This window comes from Zalophus californianus, chromosome 16 (assembly GCF_009762305.2).
Source record: "Zalophus californianus isolate mZalCal1 chromosome 16, mZalCal1.pri.v2, whole genome shotgun sequence".
Taxonomy (NCBI): domain Eukaryota; kingdom Metazoa; phylum Chordata; class Mammalia; order Carnivora; family Otariidae; genus Zalophus; species Zalophus californianus.
Window position 1 is genome coordinate 38526214 of NC_045610.1, and position 17131 is coordinate 38543344.

General features: G+C 51.6%; 1 protein-coding gene across 2 annotated transcripts in view; it reads left to right on the top strand.

Annotated features, from left to right (window-relative positions):
* Positions 1-9839, top strand: part of LASP1 (LIM and SH3 protein 1) — a 40171-nt gene extending 30332 nt beyond the window's left edge. For both annotated transcript variants that reach the window (XM_027625875.2, XM_027625876.2), the window contains 3 exons: positions 3420-3546; positions 3941-4044; positions 6879-9839. In XM_027625875.2, coding sequence (XP_027481676.1) covers positions 3420-3546; positions 3941-4044; positions 6879-7052 — 405 coding nt within the window. In that variant the 3' untranslated portion in view covers positions 7053-9839. The remainder of the gene's footprint in view (positions 1-3419; positions 3547-3940; positions 4045-6878) is intronic.
* The last annotated feature ends 7292 nt before the right edge of the window (positions 9840-17131 follow it).

Consider the following 17131-nt stretch of genomic DNA (forward strand, 5'->3'; position numbering starts at 1 on the left):
GAGTTTCCATTGCTCAGCATCCTTAGACTTACTCACTTTAGCCATTTTGATTTTGTGTAATGGTATCTTCTTGTGGTTTTAACTTGCATTTCTCTGTTGACTAATGAAGGTGAACACAGATTCACATTTGTTTAAAAGTATATATGTGGTTAGTCTGTGATAGGGAGCAGTATTACCTGGTAGCTGAGATGTAAGGACGCAGTGTGAGAACTGGAGTCTGCTAACCCACCAGTTACCCTCTCCGGAGTGTCGGTTCCCCCATCTATAAAATGGGGGGTGATAGTGATACATAGTAGTAGGGCTGGCTGAGAAAAGGAAATGAATGATCCATGTAAGGGCACAAAATCAGCCCTCAGAAAGTGGGAGACATTGTTATAAAAAAAAATAGACTCTGGCTGGTGAGTTGATGATTCCATTCAGAGCCTATGTTCCCTTTTGGACCATGATATAGAATCATGTGGGAACGTTGTGCAGCGTCAAACCTTTGTTTTCCATCACAGTCAGGAGAGCAGGGGTTCAGAAAACAGAACGTTGGCTAGCAGAGAAAATGGGTTTCTTTATTTAGCTGTGGAATGGACCTTCCACTAGTCATTCCTGAGTCCTGGCTAGCAGGGGCCTGGGCCTCTCAACCCATGTGCACTTGGACCTTCTGGGCATAGAACAGGGTGCTTGGGGGCCCACGACAGTTCTTTATTTTTTTTTTTTAAGATTTATTTATTTATTTGAGAGAGACGGAGAGGGGGAAGAGAGAGAGAGGGAGGGAGGGCAGAGGGAGAGAAGCTTTCAAGCAGACTCCACGCTGAGTGCAGAGCTGACACAGGGGCTCGATCCCATGACCCATGAGATCATGACCTGAGCCGAAACCAAGAGTCAGACGCTAAACCGACTGAGCCACCCAGGTGCCCTTGACCGTTCTTAAGCTGAGGCCCTGGTGACACCTCTGGGCTTATGGTGACCCCCATTCAGGGCTCTTGGAAGATCAAACTCTGCCGACTATGGAGCAGGGACCAGCCAGACCCCTGGAGTCTGGAAAATGTTTCTTTCCCTTTTAGATATGCAAACTCCTTTGAGCGTGCCTATTTGCTTCTCACACCATTTGGTGGGTCGGCAAAGAAATAACACAATTTTCTCATTTGCTGGGAAGGGAGGGAGAGGAAGTGGGGAGTGGTGGGGCCTATCCCAGTTGGCCTAGGCAGAGGGGCTGCGCCCCGCTTGTCCCTGCTGCGCTGGCTCTTCTTCCCTCAAAGTTAGGGTGACCTCGTGGACTTCGTCCCTGTTCGAGTGAGAGGCGCGCTACCCACGTTTATTCCAGAACAATAGACATGAAGTAGGACGAGGGGGGTGCTTGGGCATGTGGTCACTCTGCTCCGTGCCTGTCCCCAGGAGAGGGCCTATCTAGCGGTGACTGTGTCCCTATGTCACCAGCCTCAGCCCTTCCTGAGCAATGAAAGCTCTGTCTTGGGAAGTCATTGAACTTCTGAGCACGTTTTCCTGTTCTGTAAAATGGGAATTAAAGTGTACCTGTCCAGCTTTTTTTTCTAGGGTGATTATCACCGGGGCCAGAGGAGATAATGCTCAGAGAGCCTTCGTGCGCTTGGTGTGAGTCACTGAGCAAATGGGAAGGTTATTAATATTAACAGTAACAGGTGGTATGTACGTCGGTGGCGGTGGGGAGGGTTCTTCTGTGTTCTGGCCGCCACAACTGCATCCACCTGGGGCAGCTGGCCCTAGTTTTATAAATACCTACTCCTGTGTAGTGGCTTTGTAAGGACCAAGAGCGATTCTACCAGCCACGTGTGGAAACATATGCATGTCCATACTTGCTTTCAGCTCTCGAGTCTGGTTTGGTTGCTAGACCTGGTCCGGAGCCTCAGGACCTCTTGGGAACAGATGGTACCAGAGCCTTGTTTACAGATCAGGAAACTGAGGCCCAGAGGGGTAGGGACTCTCGCAGGGTCACACTGATGACCTTCCAGGGGTGAGGCATGGGAGGGCCACTGCGCCTGTGCTGAGGGACTGAGTCTGTAGGACACTTGAGTGGGGATAGCTCTAGGCATTGGCTCCTTGGTACAGAAAAGGAGCTGGGACCGATGTACCCTCTTCCCCAGGGCTTCCTGTCACTCCTTCATATCCAGAGAAGCTGGGCCGCCAGCATTAGGGACACCTGTCCCCCCAGTGCAGGCCTCTGTCCGCTTCTACACGTGCACTCCCCTTCCCCTGGTCACTAGCTCCTGGGGTCAGGTCTCTTTTCTTCCACAGAAAGTAAACACAGGAAGCTGACCCTTCCAACCCCTAGGACAAAAGTCGGAAGGGCAGTTGCCTTGTGAGCCTCAAGACCTCAGGAGGGGTGGCCCCTCCTCCTTGTCACGCCCCCCCCCCCCCCAGTGGACAGGGGTCACTGAGGGAGTGGGGCTCAGGGACACTCGCCTTTTGCTCTTGTCTTTGGAATCTCAGAGCAGGGCACTGGCCCTGTGTCTGAAAACTTCACTCCTGGGTGCCCTTCTGAGTAGGAGTTGAGGGATCCCATAGGTTTTCAGTCTGGCCAAGGCTGGCTGCCTCCCTGTGAGGAATGGCGCTCAGCCCATCTCGCCATTTGGGGGTGGGTCCCTACTGGGGCCCAGAGGGAAGGGGCAGGGAAAGGAGGGAGTGGTGGTGACCCAGACCACGCCCGCAGACCTTTAGCCCAGCTACTAAGTGTTAGCCGTGCCTGGCCGAGTGTTAACTCTTGCCCTCCTTGCAAAGCGAATGCCAACAAGTGGGAGAGAAGGCAGCAGAGAAAGTGGGAGCGGATGCCAAAAGGGACTGCCCTGGTTTGGGACAGCTCCCATCAGGCCTTGGGGCACAGAATCACTGGTTCCTTCTGCTCCAGAGAACAGGGCAGGCTTTGCTCGCCTCCCTTCCTCGATGAGGAAGGAGGACCCCACGTTGCTTGTCCTCCAGCCTGGGGTCCTCAGCAGAGCTCTGTGAGGTCACGCCCACAGAGGCCGGATTGCCTCATGATTAAGCGCATGGGCCTCAGAATCTGCACGATTCGGGGCGACTCACTCAGCTTGTCCGTGCCTTCGTTTCCTTCTTGTTAGACGGGGACTGTCATATACCCTCTCTTGGGTGCCGACAGGCTAAAATGCGCCTGTGAGGTAGAACGCCTAGCGCAGTGCCTGGCGCCCAGCAGGTACTCAGCAGGCGTCCCTGTCATTCTCCCACAACACCTGAGGTAGACACTGATGTCCCATATTACAGAGGTGGAGACTGAGGCCCAGCAAGGTTAAGTAGCTTGTCCAAGGGCACACAGGAACCTGGTCCCCTGTGCCTGTAGCCCTCGGGGAGTCTCTCCTCTCCTGGGCGATCTTAAGTGGCCACAGGAAGGGAGCTTTGCTTGGTTTGCTGAGTCCTTCACCCAGCACTTTCTGCCGCTGCAGATAAAATACCACGAGGAGTTTGAGAAGAGCCGCATGGGCCCCAGCGGGGGCGAGGGCCTGGAGCCTGAGCGCCGAGATGCCCAGGAACGGCAGCAGCTGCCCCACCACATCCCAGCCAGCGCCCCGGGTGAGCGTGAGGCCTGTGACGGGGATGGGCCTGAGAGCAGGCCCACTGTGGGATGGGGAGGAGGTTGCAGAGAATCCTTGTGCACAGGCACACGCGTGTGTGTGCTTGCACAAGCCCTCAGGCCCCATCCCAGCGGGGGTGGGGGCACCATGAGCACCGGGGTCAGGGTCCGTGGTGGGTCCCAGCGTGTTGGTGGAGATACAGCCCCTGTTGCAGAGTATGCAACACCAGCAGATGTGCACGCCCAGGCAGATGAGCCTTTGAGAAGTGAGGGCTGAGCAAGGTTGCAGGGGGTGGAAGCGCGTGATAGGGGCCTCGTGGGGGAAGGACGGAGGTTCTGGGAGGGATTGGGTTTGGCGTGACAGTTTCTGAGTCCTGTCCCCCCCTCTTGCAGTTTACCAGCAGCCCCAGCCACAGCAGGTGGCTCAGTCCTATGGTGGTTACAAGGAGCCTGCGGCCCCGGTCTCCATACCACGCAGTGCCCCAGGCGGGGGCGGGGTGAGTAGCTCCGGCCAGAGGGAGAGATCCTGGAGCTGGGAGGTGGGATGGGGGTCGGAAGCCTGGGGAGGCCAGAGGTGGATGGGTTCAGGGAAGGCCTCGTGGTCACAGCTCCTAGATTCTCCTTAGAAACCCAACCAGGCGGCTTGGCTTCCCTTGACCTTTGAGCCCAGCTCCTAGTGTCCTCTGCAGGTGATAGGGACCTTAGCCTCTGAGCAGACGCATTGTGGTCAGTACACCGAGCCCTGGGCTGGGGTTGGGGCCCAGCGTTCCAGCTCCGGGTGTAGCTTGCACAAGTCACACAGACACACACAGACACACACACAGACACACAGACACACACACACACACACACACACACACACACACACACACACACACACACACACACACACACACACACACACACACACACGCTTAGTTTCCTGCCTCTAGCTTCCCAGGAGCACATGAGGCACCTTTCTGTCTGGGGCCTTCCATACCTTGGTCCTGCTCCCCACTCTTCATGAGGATGACCCCCCCAACATCCTTCAGATCTCAGCTTGCCCCTGCCTCCGAGGGGTCCTCCCAAACACCCCGATGTCAAATGGGTCTCCCCTGACCTCTCTGTCACTGCCCCCGCCCCACTGGTTCCCTTCCAGAGCACTTTTCCCAACTCAGAACTGTTCTGTTTGTTAACTTCTGTGTGCATCCCCTGCTGGATTTGCAGCTCTGTGCGGGCACGGCCGTGTCCTCTTGGTTCATCGGCTCTGAGCCAGGCACAGAGCAGGCACTCAGCGACATTGCCAAGTCAGTGATGAGCAAAGTAGGAAATGGGGCCGGATCAGGCTTACCACCCTTAGACTTGAAGTCCCCGGTCTGTAAACCCTGCTGCCTATCCCACGGAGGGGGCTGCTGAGCCACCCAGCCTGAGCTCCTGGCTGCGCTCAGCTCCTCTGTGCTCGGTTCCTGGGAATTGGAAGTAGTAGCTCATGGAGGAGCAGGAGAGACAATACTTAGAGAAGTAAAATAGCCTGAGATAGGTGTCCTCCTGGAGCCTCATGCCCTGGGCACAAGGGAGTAAACAAGGGATTGTCCATGCCCTGTGGGGTGCTGGGCAGGACCTGAGAAGTCATCTGTAGGATAAGATTCCAGATAGACTAGCCAGGCCTTCACATACTCGCTAAACCTGTTTTGGACACTAGGGGTTTGGCTCTGAATAAAAGACCACCTTCCTGCCATCTTGGAGCTTATATTTCAGTCAGGGAGACAAATAAGAAGGCAATGAACAAGTAGGTGTATAATATTTAAGGTCCGATAGAGGCACATGCTGGGAAGAAAAAGACAGCAGAGTGATGGGAGGGAGAGCAGCAGAGTCCTCAATAAGATGAAAGAGTGAGTGGTTCAGGGAGAAAGCAACTGCAAAGGCCCTGGGGCCAGCAGGAAGGCCAAGGCGATTAGAGGAGGAAGAGGGGAGGAGATAAGGTCAGATCCTGCAGGGGCTCGTAGGCCACGGGAAGGCCTTTGTGATTGGTGAGCAATGCCGCGTGACAGGTTTTGATTTATGTTTTTAAAGGATCACTGGTGGCTCAGTGAGCAGAGGCCGCAGAAGGTTGAGGGCAGAAGCAGGGAGACGAGGGAGGAGGCTGTCGCAGGATGCAGGCGTAGCTGGCGGCTGTTCAGCCCAAGAGATAGAGGCAGGGTTGGTGATAAGAGACCAAGGTCACTTCGTGGGGCGGGGTTGACCTCTTATCCTACACATAGCCTTCGGGGCTGATGGAGCTGGTTTCTGCTGCTCGAAAGAAAGTTTGCAATTTGGTGCTGGCTGGCTCAGTCGATAGAGCATGTGACTCCTGATCTTGGGGTCTACGTTAGGTGTAGAGATTACTTAAAAATAAAATCTTAAAAAAAAAAAAAAAAATTGGTGCTCAAGAAGGTGGGACACCACTGAAGGATTTTAAAGCCAGGGAGTAACACGACCAGGTTTGCAGTTTGGAAAGCTCCCCCTGAGATCACAGTGGATGAACAGATTGGAGGCCAGAAACAGAAGGGCTGAGCAGGGGTCCCAGTGGAGTGGAGCCATGGGGGCAGATCTGGGAGGTCCCTGAGGGGCCCCTCCAGTCCTAGACCCATGGGCACACAGATCCCAGGGCCCAAGCTGGGGGACCATGAAGGCTGAGCTGACCCCTGGAGTCAAGTCCATGTAAAGGGCAGCGAGGATGTTAGAATCTTGCCCACCAGGGCGCCTGGGTGGCTCAGTTGGTTAAGCGACTGCCTTCGGCTCAGGTCATGATCCTGGAGTCCCGGGATCGAGTCCCGCATCGGGCTCCCTGCTCGGCAGGGAGTCCGCTTCTCCCTCTGACCCTCTTCCCTCTCGTGCTCTCTATCTCTCATTCTCTCTCTCTCTCAAATAAATAAATAAATAAATCTTAAAAAAAAAAAAAAAAAGAATCTTGCCCACCTCCAAGACCGCAGGTGGACGGCAGGTGCTTTCCCTGGGCATTTCCCAGGCCAGGGCCTTAAACTTAGGATTTTGGCTGAGGTTGGAGAGTGGAACCTCTTGTGGCCCCTGGAGATTTTTCTCCCCAGACGAAGTCTTTAGAACACGATCAAGCCTTGTATTCACTGGACCTGCTGCATTCCTGTTGCAAGAGGTGGGGCAGAGCTGTGGCAAATCTCAGTCCCTGTCCCAGAGCCTGGCTCTTCAGAGATGCCAGATAGGGCTGGAGAGGGTGATGGGTCTCAGACAGTGAGACCCGGAGGTGAGAAAATTCACGGCAGAGCCTTCCCGGCCCGCCAGCCCCGGGTTCTCTGCTTGGCCGGGCCCCAGGCTGACCGCGCCCCCACCCTTGCAGAAGCGGTACCGCGCTGTATATGACTACAGCGCTGCCGATGAGGACGAAGTCTCCTTCCAGGACGGGGACACCATCGTCAACGTGCAGCAGATCGACGACGGCTGGATGTATGGGACCGTGGAGCGCACCGGCGACACGGGGATGCTGCCGGCCAACTACGTGGAGGCCATCTGAGCCCCCGGCCCCGCCCCGCCCCCGGCCGTCTTCAGTGCATTCCACGCCATTGCATCTGTCCTCGGCGGACCTGTCCACCCTTCAGTGTCTCTGTTTTTTTAAATCTGCGACAGCTTGTTTATTCCCACCCTCCTCCAGCTTCTCTTGCCAACTGAAGCCTTGTTCTGCCACTTTTGCGGGCTCTTCCTCTGGCACGTTTTCCCCTTGACCAACTTCTCGGTTTTCTCTCTGGACGGAACAGGTGTGGAGCTCTGGGGGGGAAGTGGGGGCTGAGGCCCGGGGAGCTGGTCCAGGATTGGAGACCCGTTGGCTCCCAGGCCTCTGCCTTCTCTCTTTCCTGCCCCCTCAGACCTTCCTGCCCCTCCTCACACACCCCAACTTTCCAGGACTCCCAGGGGAGGGGCTCTGTGCATTCCCAGATGGGACCCTACCACCCTCGCCCCTGGGAGGGGCTTTGCCTCTGCTTCTCAAAGACAGGGCTGCCGGCCCTCCGAGGGGGCCCCTCACCACCCTCTCCCACTCTCAAGGACCACAGAGGAGGGTAGAGTTCCCGCGTTGGGATTCATTTGTCCCTCCCCACATGTGTTCCTTCTCACACTGTGATTTCGCTCTCCTGCCCACACAGAGCGGTGTGGGCGAGGAGCTCCCCAGGAAGCACGGCTTGAGTCAAGTGCTCTCGCCTTTCTTACTTTTAGGGACGGCTGCAGGAAGGAGGGGAACGGGGTGTTATCTCCCACAGCCCCTTTCCTTCCTCCTCTCCCCAGTCCCCAGGCGCCCCGGCTGTCTCCTGAACCACGAGCCAGCCCCCCTGAGCTCTGGGTTAGGTGGGCCACACCCCCCTCCTCCCCATGGGAAGATGTCTCAGGCCTCCCACAGCCGCCCCTCCTCGGCCCACAGCCAAGTGGACTGGAACTGTGCAAAGCCACAGGACCTCTCTGTCTCCAGGACTCCGCATGTGGGGAAGGAGCTTGTCTGTATCTGTGACAGGCTAGTGGCAATGAAGCAGTCAGGGTCCAGGCCTGTGGGAGTCTCTGGGAGGGCCCCAGGGGAGAGACGTCCCTTGTGGTTTCTTTGGTGTGAAAATTCCTCCTTTCCTTCGATTGCCAAACGGCGGAAGCCCACCCACCCCCCTTCCAGTGTGCCGGGCAGAGGTAAAGGGGGGTGGTTGTAGAGTGGGTGGGGCTGATGTTGGGGCCCACAGCTTGCTGGGGTGAGGGTGGGGGCAGGCTTCGTGGCTCTAGGCCTATTCTTTCCCTCCCAAATCAGTGCCCCGGGCTTCAGAGGAGGGCATCAGACCACCCTGTGTCACCCACACTGGGGGTGCCTCACTGCTCCCCGGCCTCCCCCTCGCTAACCTCAGTCCCCTTGAAGCAGAAGGAGAAGGTCCCAGGGCTTCAAAACTGGAAGCACAGACCCCGGGATGAGGAAGGGAAAGATGGTGCTATCTCCAAGTCCCTTCTCGCTCGTTGGCAGCTGTGACGACCCTTGCTTGGCTTTATTCATCTCTGGGCTCTCTCAACACCCCTCTGGGCCTCCCCCTCCTGTCTTCACCTCAGGCTCCCCAGTTGCCGTGTTTGCCTCCTTGTCCCTTCAGGGGAGGGGGGGCACCCTGCAGGCAAATCTCAGCAGTCAGGTCCTCACTGCTTGGGGGTTGATGGAATATTTTCCCCAAATCAGAAGGATGGAGAAAGGACTGTTGGCGGGGGCGGGGGAGCCCCCTGCCCGACCCATCTCCCTCCTCTGGCCCCGGCCGAGGTGAAGGCAGGTGGAGGGTCTTTATTGTTGGACGGTTTGGGGGATGAGGGAGGCAGAAAGGAAACAGTTTGGGGAGCTTTGGGGAGGCAGCAGTCCACTACCTTTCCTCTTGATCTCAAAGCACAGCTTGGATTTGGGGACCAAAGGTCAGAGACGGCTCTTGTGGGAGGATCTGCTGGGAGTGCGGAGAGTGATGGGAGGAAAGCCTAGAGGAGCAGGAAGCGGCCTGTTTTCCCTTCGCTTTGTTCTCTTCGAGAACAAGGCAGGCCAGCCACTGGGACCTTGCTGCCGGCCCCTCTGCTGCTCCCATCCTAAAAACGGGGCTTTTTCTTATACACCCCCAGAGAGAAGGACTGTCACACTGGTGCTGAGGGACCCAGGGGCTGCTAGGCATCCTTGCTTCTTTCCAGAACCATCCAACCCTACAAGAGCACAGAACCAAGGGTTGGGCCGAGTCCCTGGCCTTTTCATACAGTTCGCAAAGGTCTTTGGCCAGTCTAATCCCAGGAAAGATGATGCATCAAAGCTAGAATGTGAATATAACTTCAGTGGACCAATAAGAAAATACAAGAAGCCCAGTGGTGAGAAAAGTGAATTCTGTCACACTGCTTCCTATTTTCTTCCTCATGTCCCTCCAGGGAAAATGACCTTACTGCTTCATTTCTGCCTTTTTCCTCTCACATACGCACTTTTGGGCCTTTTTTTTTTTTTTTTAATAGCTGGAAAAAAAAACCACCACCCCACAAACCTGTATTTAAAAAGAAACAAATTACCATGTGAAATTTGCCTCTGTCCAAACATTTCATCCGTGTGTGTGTGTGTGTGTGTGTGTGTGTGTGTGTGTGTGTGAAGCCGTCCGTTCTTTTTATATGGGGTGGTTGTCTTTTCTTGGTCTGTTCTGGTCCCCTCCCTCGTGGGCTTGTGCTTGGGATCAACTCTTTCTGGCCTGTTAATGATTCTCAACGTTTGACTTGGACCACAAGTGAATCTTTCTCCTGGTGACTCAATAAAAGTATAATTTTTACCTGTGGACTTGGTTTTCTCTCTGGCTCTGAAGTGCTGTGTGTGCGCGCACCAAGTGTTCGGGGCATTAGCCGGGCACCCTCCCGAACCCGAGAGCCCTGCTGCCCTTCAGGGAGAGAATGACCAGTTTGAAAGCCGTCAGCCTGGAGCAGAAGTTGGCTCTGCAATGGGGACTCGGCACCTCCTTCTCATGGAGAATTCTTCCTGCCACTCTGCACCTGCCCAGCCTGGTGGCACTCCCGGACACGTACCCGAGCTCCTGGATTTCCCTCTTCCTGTCTGATTTCCCTGGTTAACACCTGCCTCCCGCTAGCCAGGGCCGTCACAAGGCAGGTAATGGGTCGAAGTCCTCGAAATCCCAGTGCCTGCCCTGGGCCAGGCCCATCGCTGCTCAGCAAGGATGTGTTGACTGATGCAGGAGACCGGCCCGGGGGCACTTTTAGCCCCCCCTGCTGCTGCCTGGCGCGCAGGAAGAGCTTGGCGCAGTATGAGGAATGAAATGACGGGGTCAGTCTGGGTGGGCTAAGACGGGAGGAAGCCATCCTACCAGCCCAAAGCAGTATGCATCAGCCGAGGACCTACAGCCATGTCTGTCTCATGGATGGGGTTCTGAAACCCGGGGAGGCCGTGATTTGGTGGAAGTTGCACAGCCAGTGTGGCCCGGCCTGAGGGCTTAGGACCCGCAGTGCGACGCTCACAGCCTCACGCCGCGCTGCCTGGCCAAGGTGGGCCCTGCGCCCCTGCCCTTTGCACCTCACGTCTTTGTATCCCCCCCTACCGGCCTTTTGCTCCAGCTGCCCTGGGTCCGACTTCCCACCAGAAGGCCAGGTGGCCTCCCCTCTTCTGCAGGGTTGGGAAGGGGACAGTGGTAGAGAAGGAGTCTGGAGCCTTCCCTCCCAGGCCCATGTCTCCTGTCCAGCTGCTTTGTGCAGAGGGGCACTTCCCACCGGGGGCTCAGCAGGAAGGCCGTGGCGGAGTTGAAAGGGGCCCTCCCTGAGCCCTGGTCGTGGAGAGAAGGAAAGAGGTGGGTCTGCAGGGCTGGAGCGGTGTAAGGAGGTGTCAGAGGCTTGGGGGGGGGGGGCGGGGGGGAACGCTGAAGACAGTACCAACACCCGCTCCCTCTCCGAAGGAACAGGCCGCCTGGTATTTTCCCAGCAGAAGGGAATGAGTTGGTAAATCTTGCCTCCTGTTGGCCTGCCCCCTTTTGTCGGCTGAGGGGCAGCCCTCCCTCCCAGGAGGCTTCATTCACCGGAGCGACTGGAGGGGACAGTCGGCTCGGGAGGGAAGCCCTCCCGCTCGCAGAAAGCTCTGGGCTCTAACCTCCTGGGCATGGGCCAATGGGAGCAGTTTCTAGACCCTCTTCTAGAAGGGCCCTCAGTTCCCGCAGCCTAGCATGTGGAAGGGGGTCACCCGTGCCCTCTCCCTCCCCCCCCATGTCCCCCAGGGCCTTCAAAGGAACTCTTTAGGGTGGAGCCGAGGACACCAGCCCTCAGAGACGTCACGGGGAGTATTTTTAATAGGGAATGATTAAGACACAAAAAGGCATAAAACAACACAAGACATAACCGAGTACCCACCACCCAGTTAAAAAAAATAAAACATTAATTCTCCTTTGCCCTCAGAAGCCATCTCTTGAATTTGCATATCTAGGCACTCTCCCCTCCCAGCGACAGCCCTGGGAGTTGATAGTGCGCTCTCTGGATAGGACGCTGTCCCCAGCTCTCCGAAGAGGACACAGAAGAGAACAAGAATGCGGGTCCTGACCACAAAGAGACAGGGAGTAGCTGGAGGAGAGACCCCTGGCCCTCCCACCGTACACGGAGGGATTTGAGCCGTGCAGGGAGGGCGAGGGGCGTTTCAGGCGAAAAGGGTGGGCCAGTCGGGAGGCGAGAGAAGAATATGGTCTCCAGAGTGTGTAAGCCTAGTTTTCCATCTTGGTCTCCCCCACTTCCAATGAAACATCAGGCAAGTTCCTGACCAGCTCTGAGCCTCATCTATAAAAGACTTGTAGAGAGGTTGAAATTACAGCCCCTGTGCAGTATCTGGCACAGTACAGGGATCCCACGAGCGTTTGCTCCAACCCCAGAGAGGCCAACTGGGGCTCTCACGAGACGTCTATGTCCCTCCATAATAACTTGACCTTTACAACCTGCCCATGGCCCACCCAACTCCCAACCATTATTTTTATGAGAGAATTTGCTACCGATGTGTTAGAGGACAAAGGAGGATTCATTCCTAGGGGATCCGGATAGAGATCAGATCTCCTCCTACGTCCCTATCATGCAGGCTCCATTTAGATACGAAGGGGTGGGATTGGGTTCCTGGGGAGAAATTGAGCCTCTTCACTTCTGCCGGGTCTAAATCCAGCAGTGCCTTGGTTACCCGCTTCCGGGCTTTGTGATTGGTTGGCTGGGGTTGGGGGCGGGGAGGTGGAGAAGGCTGCTGATGGAGCTGCAGCATCCCTTAGTCTCGGGCCCTGGGAGGGGGAAGGGAAGAGACGGAGCAGTGGAGGGAAGAGGGAGCCATTTCTCTCCACTGGCTGCAACCTCCGTGCTCACGGCTCACGTTTGCCCGGCATCCAGAGGCTTCCTCGGCCAAGGACTCCATGATGCTGGATATTTTCATCCTGATGTTCTTTGCCATCATAGGCCTGGTCATTCTGTCCTACATTATCTATCTGCTCTAGTGGCCGGCAGCTGCGTCGGGGAGCCCTCAGAACAGCTCAGGATGAAGCGGGCTGGCCGAGCATCCTGCTTTGCTGACGCACCGGTGGATTTTTGCTTCTGGTCATTATTTCGGGTATTGATTCAAAAACAAAATTGAAAGAGATCTTATTATCCTATCTTTTTTTTTCCCCCTCAGGTGCATTCATAGAGCCTTTCTCAGACCACTCGGCAAAGAATAAGAAATGCCAACTTCTTTCTTTAAGACCTAATTTAAAATAACGATTTTTTTTTTACAACGAAAAATAAAACCCACAATGCAAAGGATTTTTAGATAGAATGGGTTGGGAGTCGTGTGCTTGGGGGGAGGGACTATTATTTCCTAGTATTTTCCTTCAAATTAGGTGCTCAGACTCCAAGTTGTCTTTTTTCTCCCCCCTCTTGGTAATTAAAGGTAAAACACATCTGCATATATCAGCAGAGTGGTTTGCAATTATGCTTCCATAGTTGCATTAATTAATCAGTGGCTCATTTTCACTTGAAGATGAAGTAGCTAATGAAATGTACTGGGGAGTGGGGTCTGGGGGAGACGTCCATCCTTTCCCAGCTGTGGGGTTTGGTGGTGAGGAGAGAGGAACGAACTCATTTGTTGGTCCATAGCCAATACAGGGTTGCTGAAAGCGTCACCGCTATTCCCATCTGAGCCTTGTTTCTCGGTTTCCCACAGCTCCTGGTCTCCAGTCCAACCAGAGGCCTCTTAGCAGCAGCAACCGTCCTGCTGCCCAGCAGACCTCTTCCAGAGCCTTCCGGATATGGTTAACCACTGGCGATCAAGGGGCTTTTTGAGCTCCGAGGCAGAGGCCCTCAGCTGGGACCTCAGGAATTCGTGGGCATGCCTGGCAGATGCCGTGTGCGTTCGAGCTGTATGTAGATAGAGGGTGTTGAGGACACAGAGCTGAAATGTAGACTCATTAAAGTTACCATGGAGAACTGGTCAAATACTCATCTTGACAGCCTTTCTTTAGGTATAAGTGCAACATATGATGCTAAAATACGTTCTTTCCTTTCCCTCTCACACGCAGGGGGTCCCTTGTAAGTTCAAGAGCACATCTATCTTCGTCTATAAAGTAGTCACCTTGTCACTGTCTTACAGACTGCGGTGTGAGCTTGTATGGTGGCCCTTTTGTCTCGCTCTCCAGCCAGAAGGAACTTGTCCTTGGAATTTTTAAGATTTATCATATTTTTTCCCACTCCATACCCCACCTTCTCATTTCAAGAGAGAAATGGTTATATGGTCCTTATTCTTTGTGACTGGCTGAATTGTAAATTATTGAAATAGGGTAGTTATACCTCATCTTACTTGTTATTTGGGGGGGAAAATCTCTTACTCCCAAATAAATGTTTTTTATGTTGTCAAGTGTTCCTTGTCTGTAAAAAAAAAAAAAAACCTTTCAACATTTTTTTTTGGGGGGGTCCAATTAAGGTTGAGGAAACCATATATTGTGGAATTCAGAGTAGACGTGGGCCCCAAATCTGTGGTAACTGTTCCATTGAAAAGTCCATCATAATTGTTCTACATTTGATTTGCCTTTCTAGCTTAAAAATAAACAATGAGAAAGATTAACTTAATAGTTTTTATTTATATTGTATTCAATTTCCATGTCTTAAAAAGAAGTAAAATTGAGGCACTACAATATATGATCCAGTTAAAATGGAAAACTTGCATGTTAAAATTCTGGCCAAGAAAAAACACTGCTCTAGAAGCATTATCTTGGTAACAAATGAATGACCTTCATAAGTCATTTAACCTTCACGGCTTCTGTTTATTCTGACAAATGAAAGGGTTGGACTACAAAATTATTACTTGTTTACTATGTTATTATTTATTAAATTTTAACTTAATTTTAATTTTAAAATTCCCCTTTCCATTTTAAAATTCTACAATTCTAGGGGTGCCTGGGTGGCTCAGTTGTTAGGTGTCTGGCTTCAGCTCGGGTTGGAGTCCCAGGGTCCTGGGATCAAGCCTCGCATCGGGCTCTCTGCTCCACGGGAAGCCTGCTTCTCCCTCTCCCACTCCCCCTGCTTGAGTTCCCTCTCTCGCTGTGTCTCTCTCTGTCAAATAAATAAAATAAAATAATCATTTAAAAAAATTCTACAATTCTAGGATGCATTATCTTTGGAAACCACACCTTTGAGAGAATTCCTATGGAACAAACTTTTAATAGTTTACCTTTTCTGCTCTCTCCACATGACATTTTATAATGAAAACTCAATTGCAAAACTCTTTTTTTTTTTGGCACCACCAACCACACTGTGAGGAGAAAATGACAATATTTATTTACTCCAAATACGTGGCAGTGACAATTTGCCTAAGCTCTTTAGTGGATATTAACACGAGCAGTACTACGCCTATGTGGTGGTATGTAACAGCAGGAGGCGATCTGACAGATAGCTAATGTAGGAGGCATGGGTCTGAACAATAATACATTCAGGGATGATCTTCAGTTATCTGGGGAGTCCTCGACATGACATTTCCCACTACAACATTCCTCTCTCTGGCATAACTTCGTGTTTCAAACTAAAATTTTTTCTACTGTAAGGCGAATGTCAGTGTTTTGGAGGGGTCCAAGGTACACAGTTAATTACAGTAGTATGGATCTTCAAGTTTTAGTCTCTAACCAAGTTCTCTCTGAAGTTCTTTTATGAGGTCAAGGCTCTTTAGGCTGTATACATGCATAGCTGAAACCACTAAACAATTCCGTGAAAACAAGCAGCCCGTTTCAGTTATACCCCATCGATACATATCACTGGTATTGCGTGCAATGGAAGGACACAGAAAGAGTGCCCATATTACTTGTGAAATATTATGGTTTTAAAAAATAAGTGATTATGTTTTGGAAGAAATTTTAGGACTTTGTGGACATGCTATAATATGCCAGCTTCTAATAGAGTTTTATGGCATTCATCATTTCAATATTTTTTTAATTTCACATTTAAACTATTTGTATACTGGCATATATTGGCATTTTCATACAGAATAAAACACTGGAAAAAGTTACTTCTGTAATATGAAGTTTTGTATAAATTTTACAAATCTGTCGTAAGGCAACCCTGTCCTATAGAGTGGGTATTGTACTTGGCCCGCACCAACGCAATAAAAACATCTCTAAATAATTGTAAGTTACTTAGAAAAAATTATTGTGGCAATACACTAATTCCCGCTTTCTTGACAAAAAAAAATAGAGATTTGTATGGGAAAGTGATGTATTTTATTTCAGGAGAAAGAGGATATATTTTGGGAAATGGTTAAGTAATGGAAAGATAAATGTTACTAAGTTTTGAGCCACCTAAGACTCATTGTTCTGGGTATACAGAATCAAATCCAAACTTGTTGAGTTTGCAACTTGGCATGACATGATTTATTAAATTTCAGAAAATGTGTTTGCTTTTAAAGGGCTTAAATTAGCATTCTTCAGACTTCAAATCCCCTGAAAGTATCATTTTAATTTTAAATTACTCAAAAAAAGGGAATTTCCCTTAATAAAAGACTTAAGCATAGTTGAAGTAGAAAACTGTCTTTGTGGGTGCCTGGGTGGCTCACTTGTTAAGTGTCTGCCTTCAGCTCAGGTGGTGATCCCAGGGTCCTGGGATCGAGCCCCGCATCAGGCTCCCTGCTCCACAGGAAGCCTGTTTCTCCCTCTCCCACTCCCCCTGCTTGTGTTCCCTCTCTTGCTGTGTGTTTCTCTCTGTCAAATAAATAAAATATTAAAAAAAAAGAAAATTGTCTTTGTAAATTACATACTTTGGCTTTATCACACTCCAAATATTTGCTAAACCTAGAATGACCTCTTCTAAATTAGTTTTGCTCCCATCAGTTTTAAACAACCAAAGTCATATATAAAAGAGGAAACAGAAAAAGCCATTGACACAACTCCCATTATGAACTCAAATATGCTAAGGCAGATACATTTAGACATATTTAAGAATTTCTTTGTTCTTAAACAAATCTTGGGGTGCGTGGGTGGCTCAGTTGTTAAGCGTCTGCCTTCGGCTCATGTCATGGTACCAGGGTTCCTGTGATAGAGCTCAGGACCTGCTCTGTGGGAAGCCTGCTTCTCCCTCTCCCACCCCCTCTGCTTGTGTTCCCTCTCTCGCTCTCTCTCTGTGAAATAGATAAATAAAATCTTTTAAAAAAAGAAAAACAGATCTTGTGGTCATGGAAAATTGCAGGTAATCCACAATATTTAATTACATATTTTGTTCTTTGAAACTGATGTTAAACTATGATAACTGTAGTATTTGGAACATTAATTGCTTGGGAATTTGGTCTCTAAGTTAAATAGCAGAATAGTATACTGTTCTACTTACAGATTATTGTTCAATTTATGAGCTGTTGCTAGTAAATGAAATTATTTAATTAACATATACTGTAATACTAAGCATAAATATACATAGATATGAAGCTAATTGCAACATTTTTTTTTTAAGATTTTATTTATCCATTCGACAGAGACAGGAACAGAGAGAGAGGGAACACAAGCAGGGGGAGTGGGAGAGGGAGAAGCAGGCTTCCCGCTGAGCAGGGAGCCTGATGTGGGGCTCAATCCCAGGACCCTGGGATCACAACCCAAGCCGAAG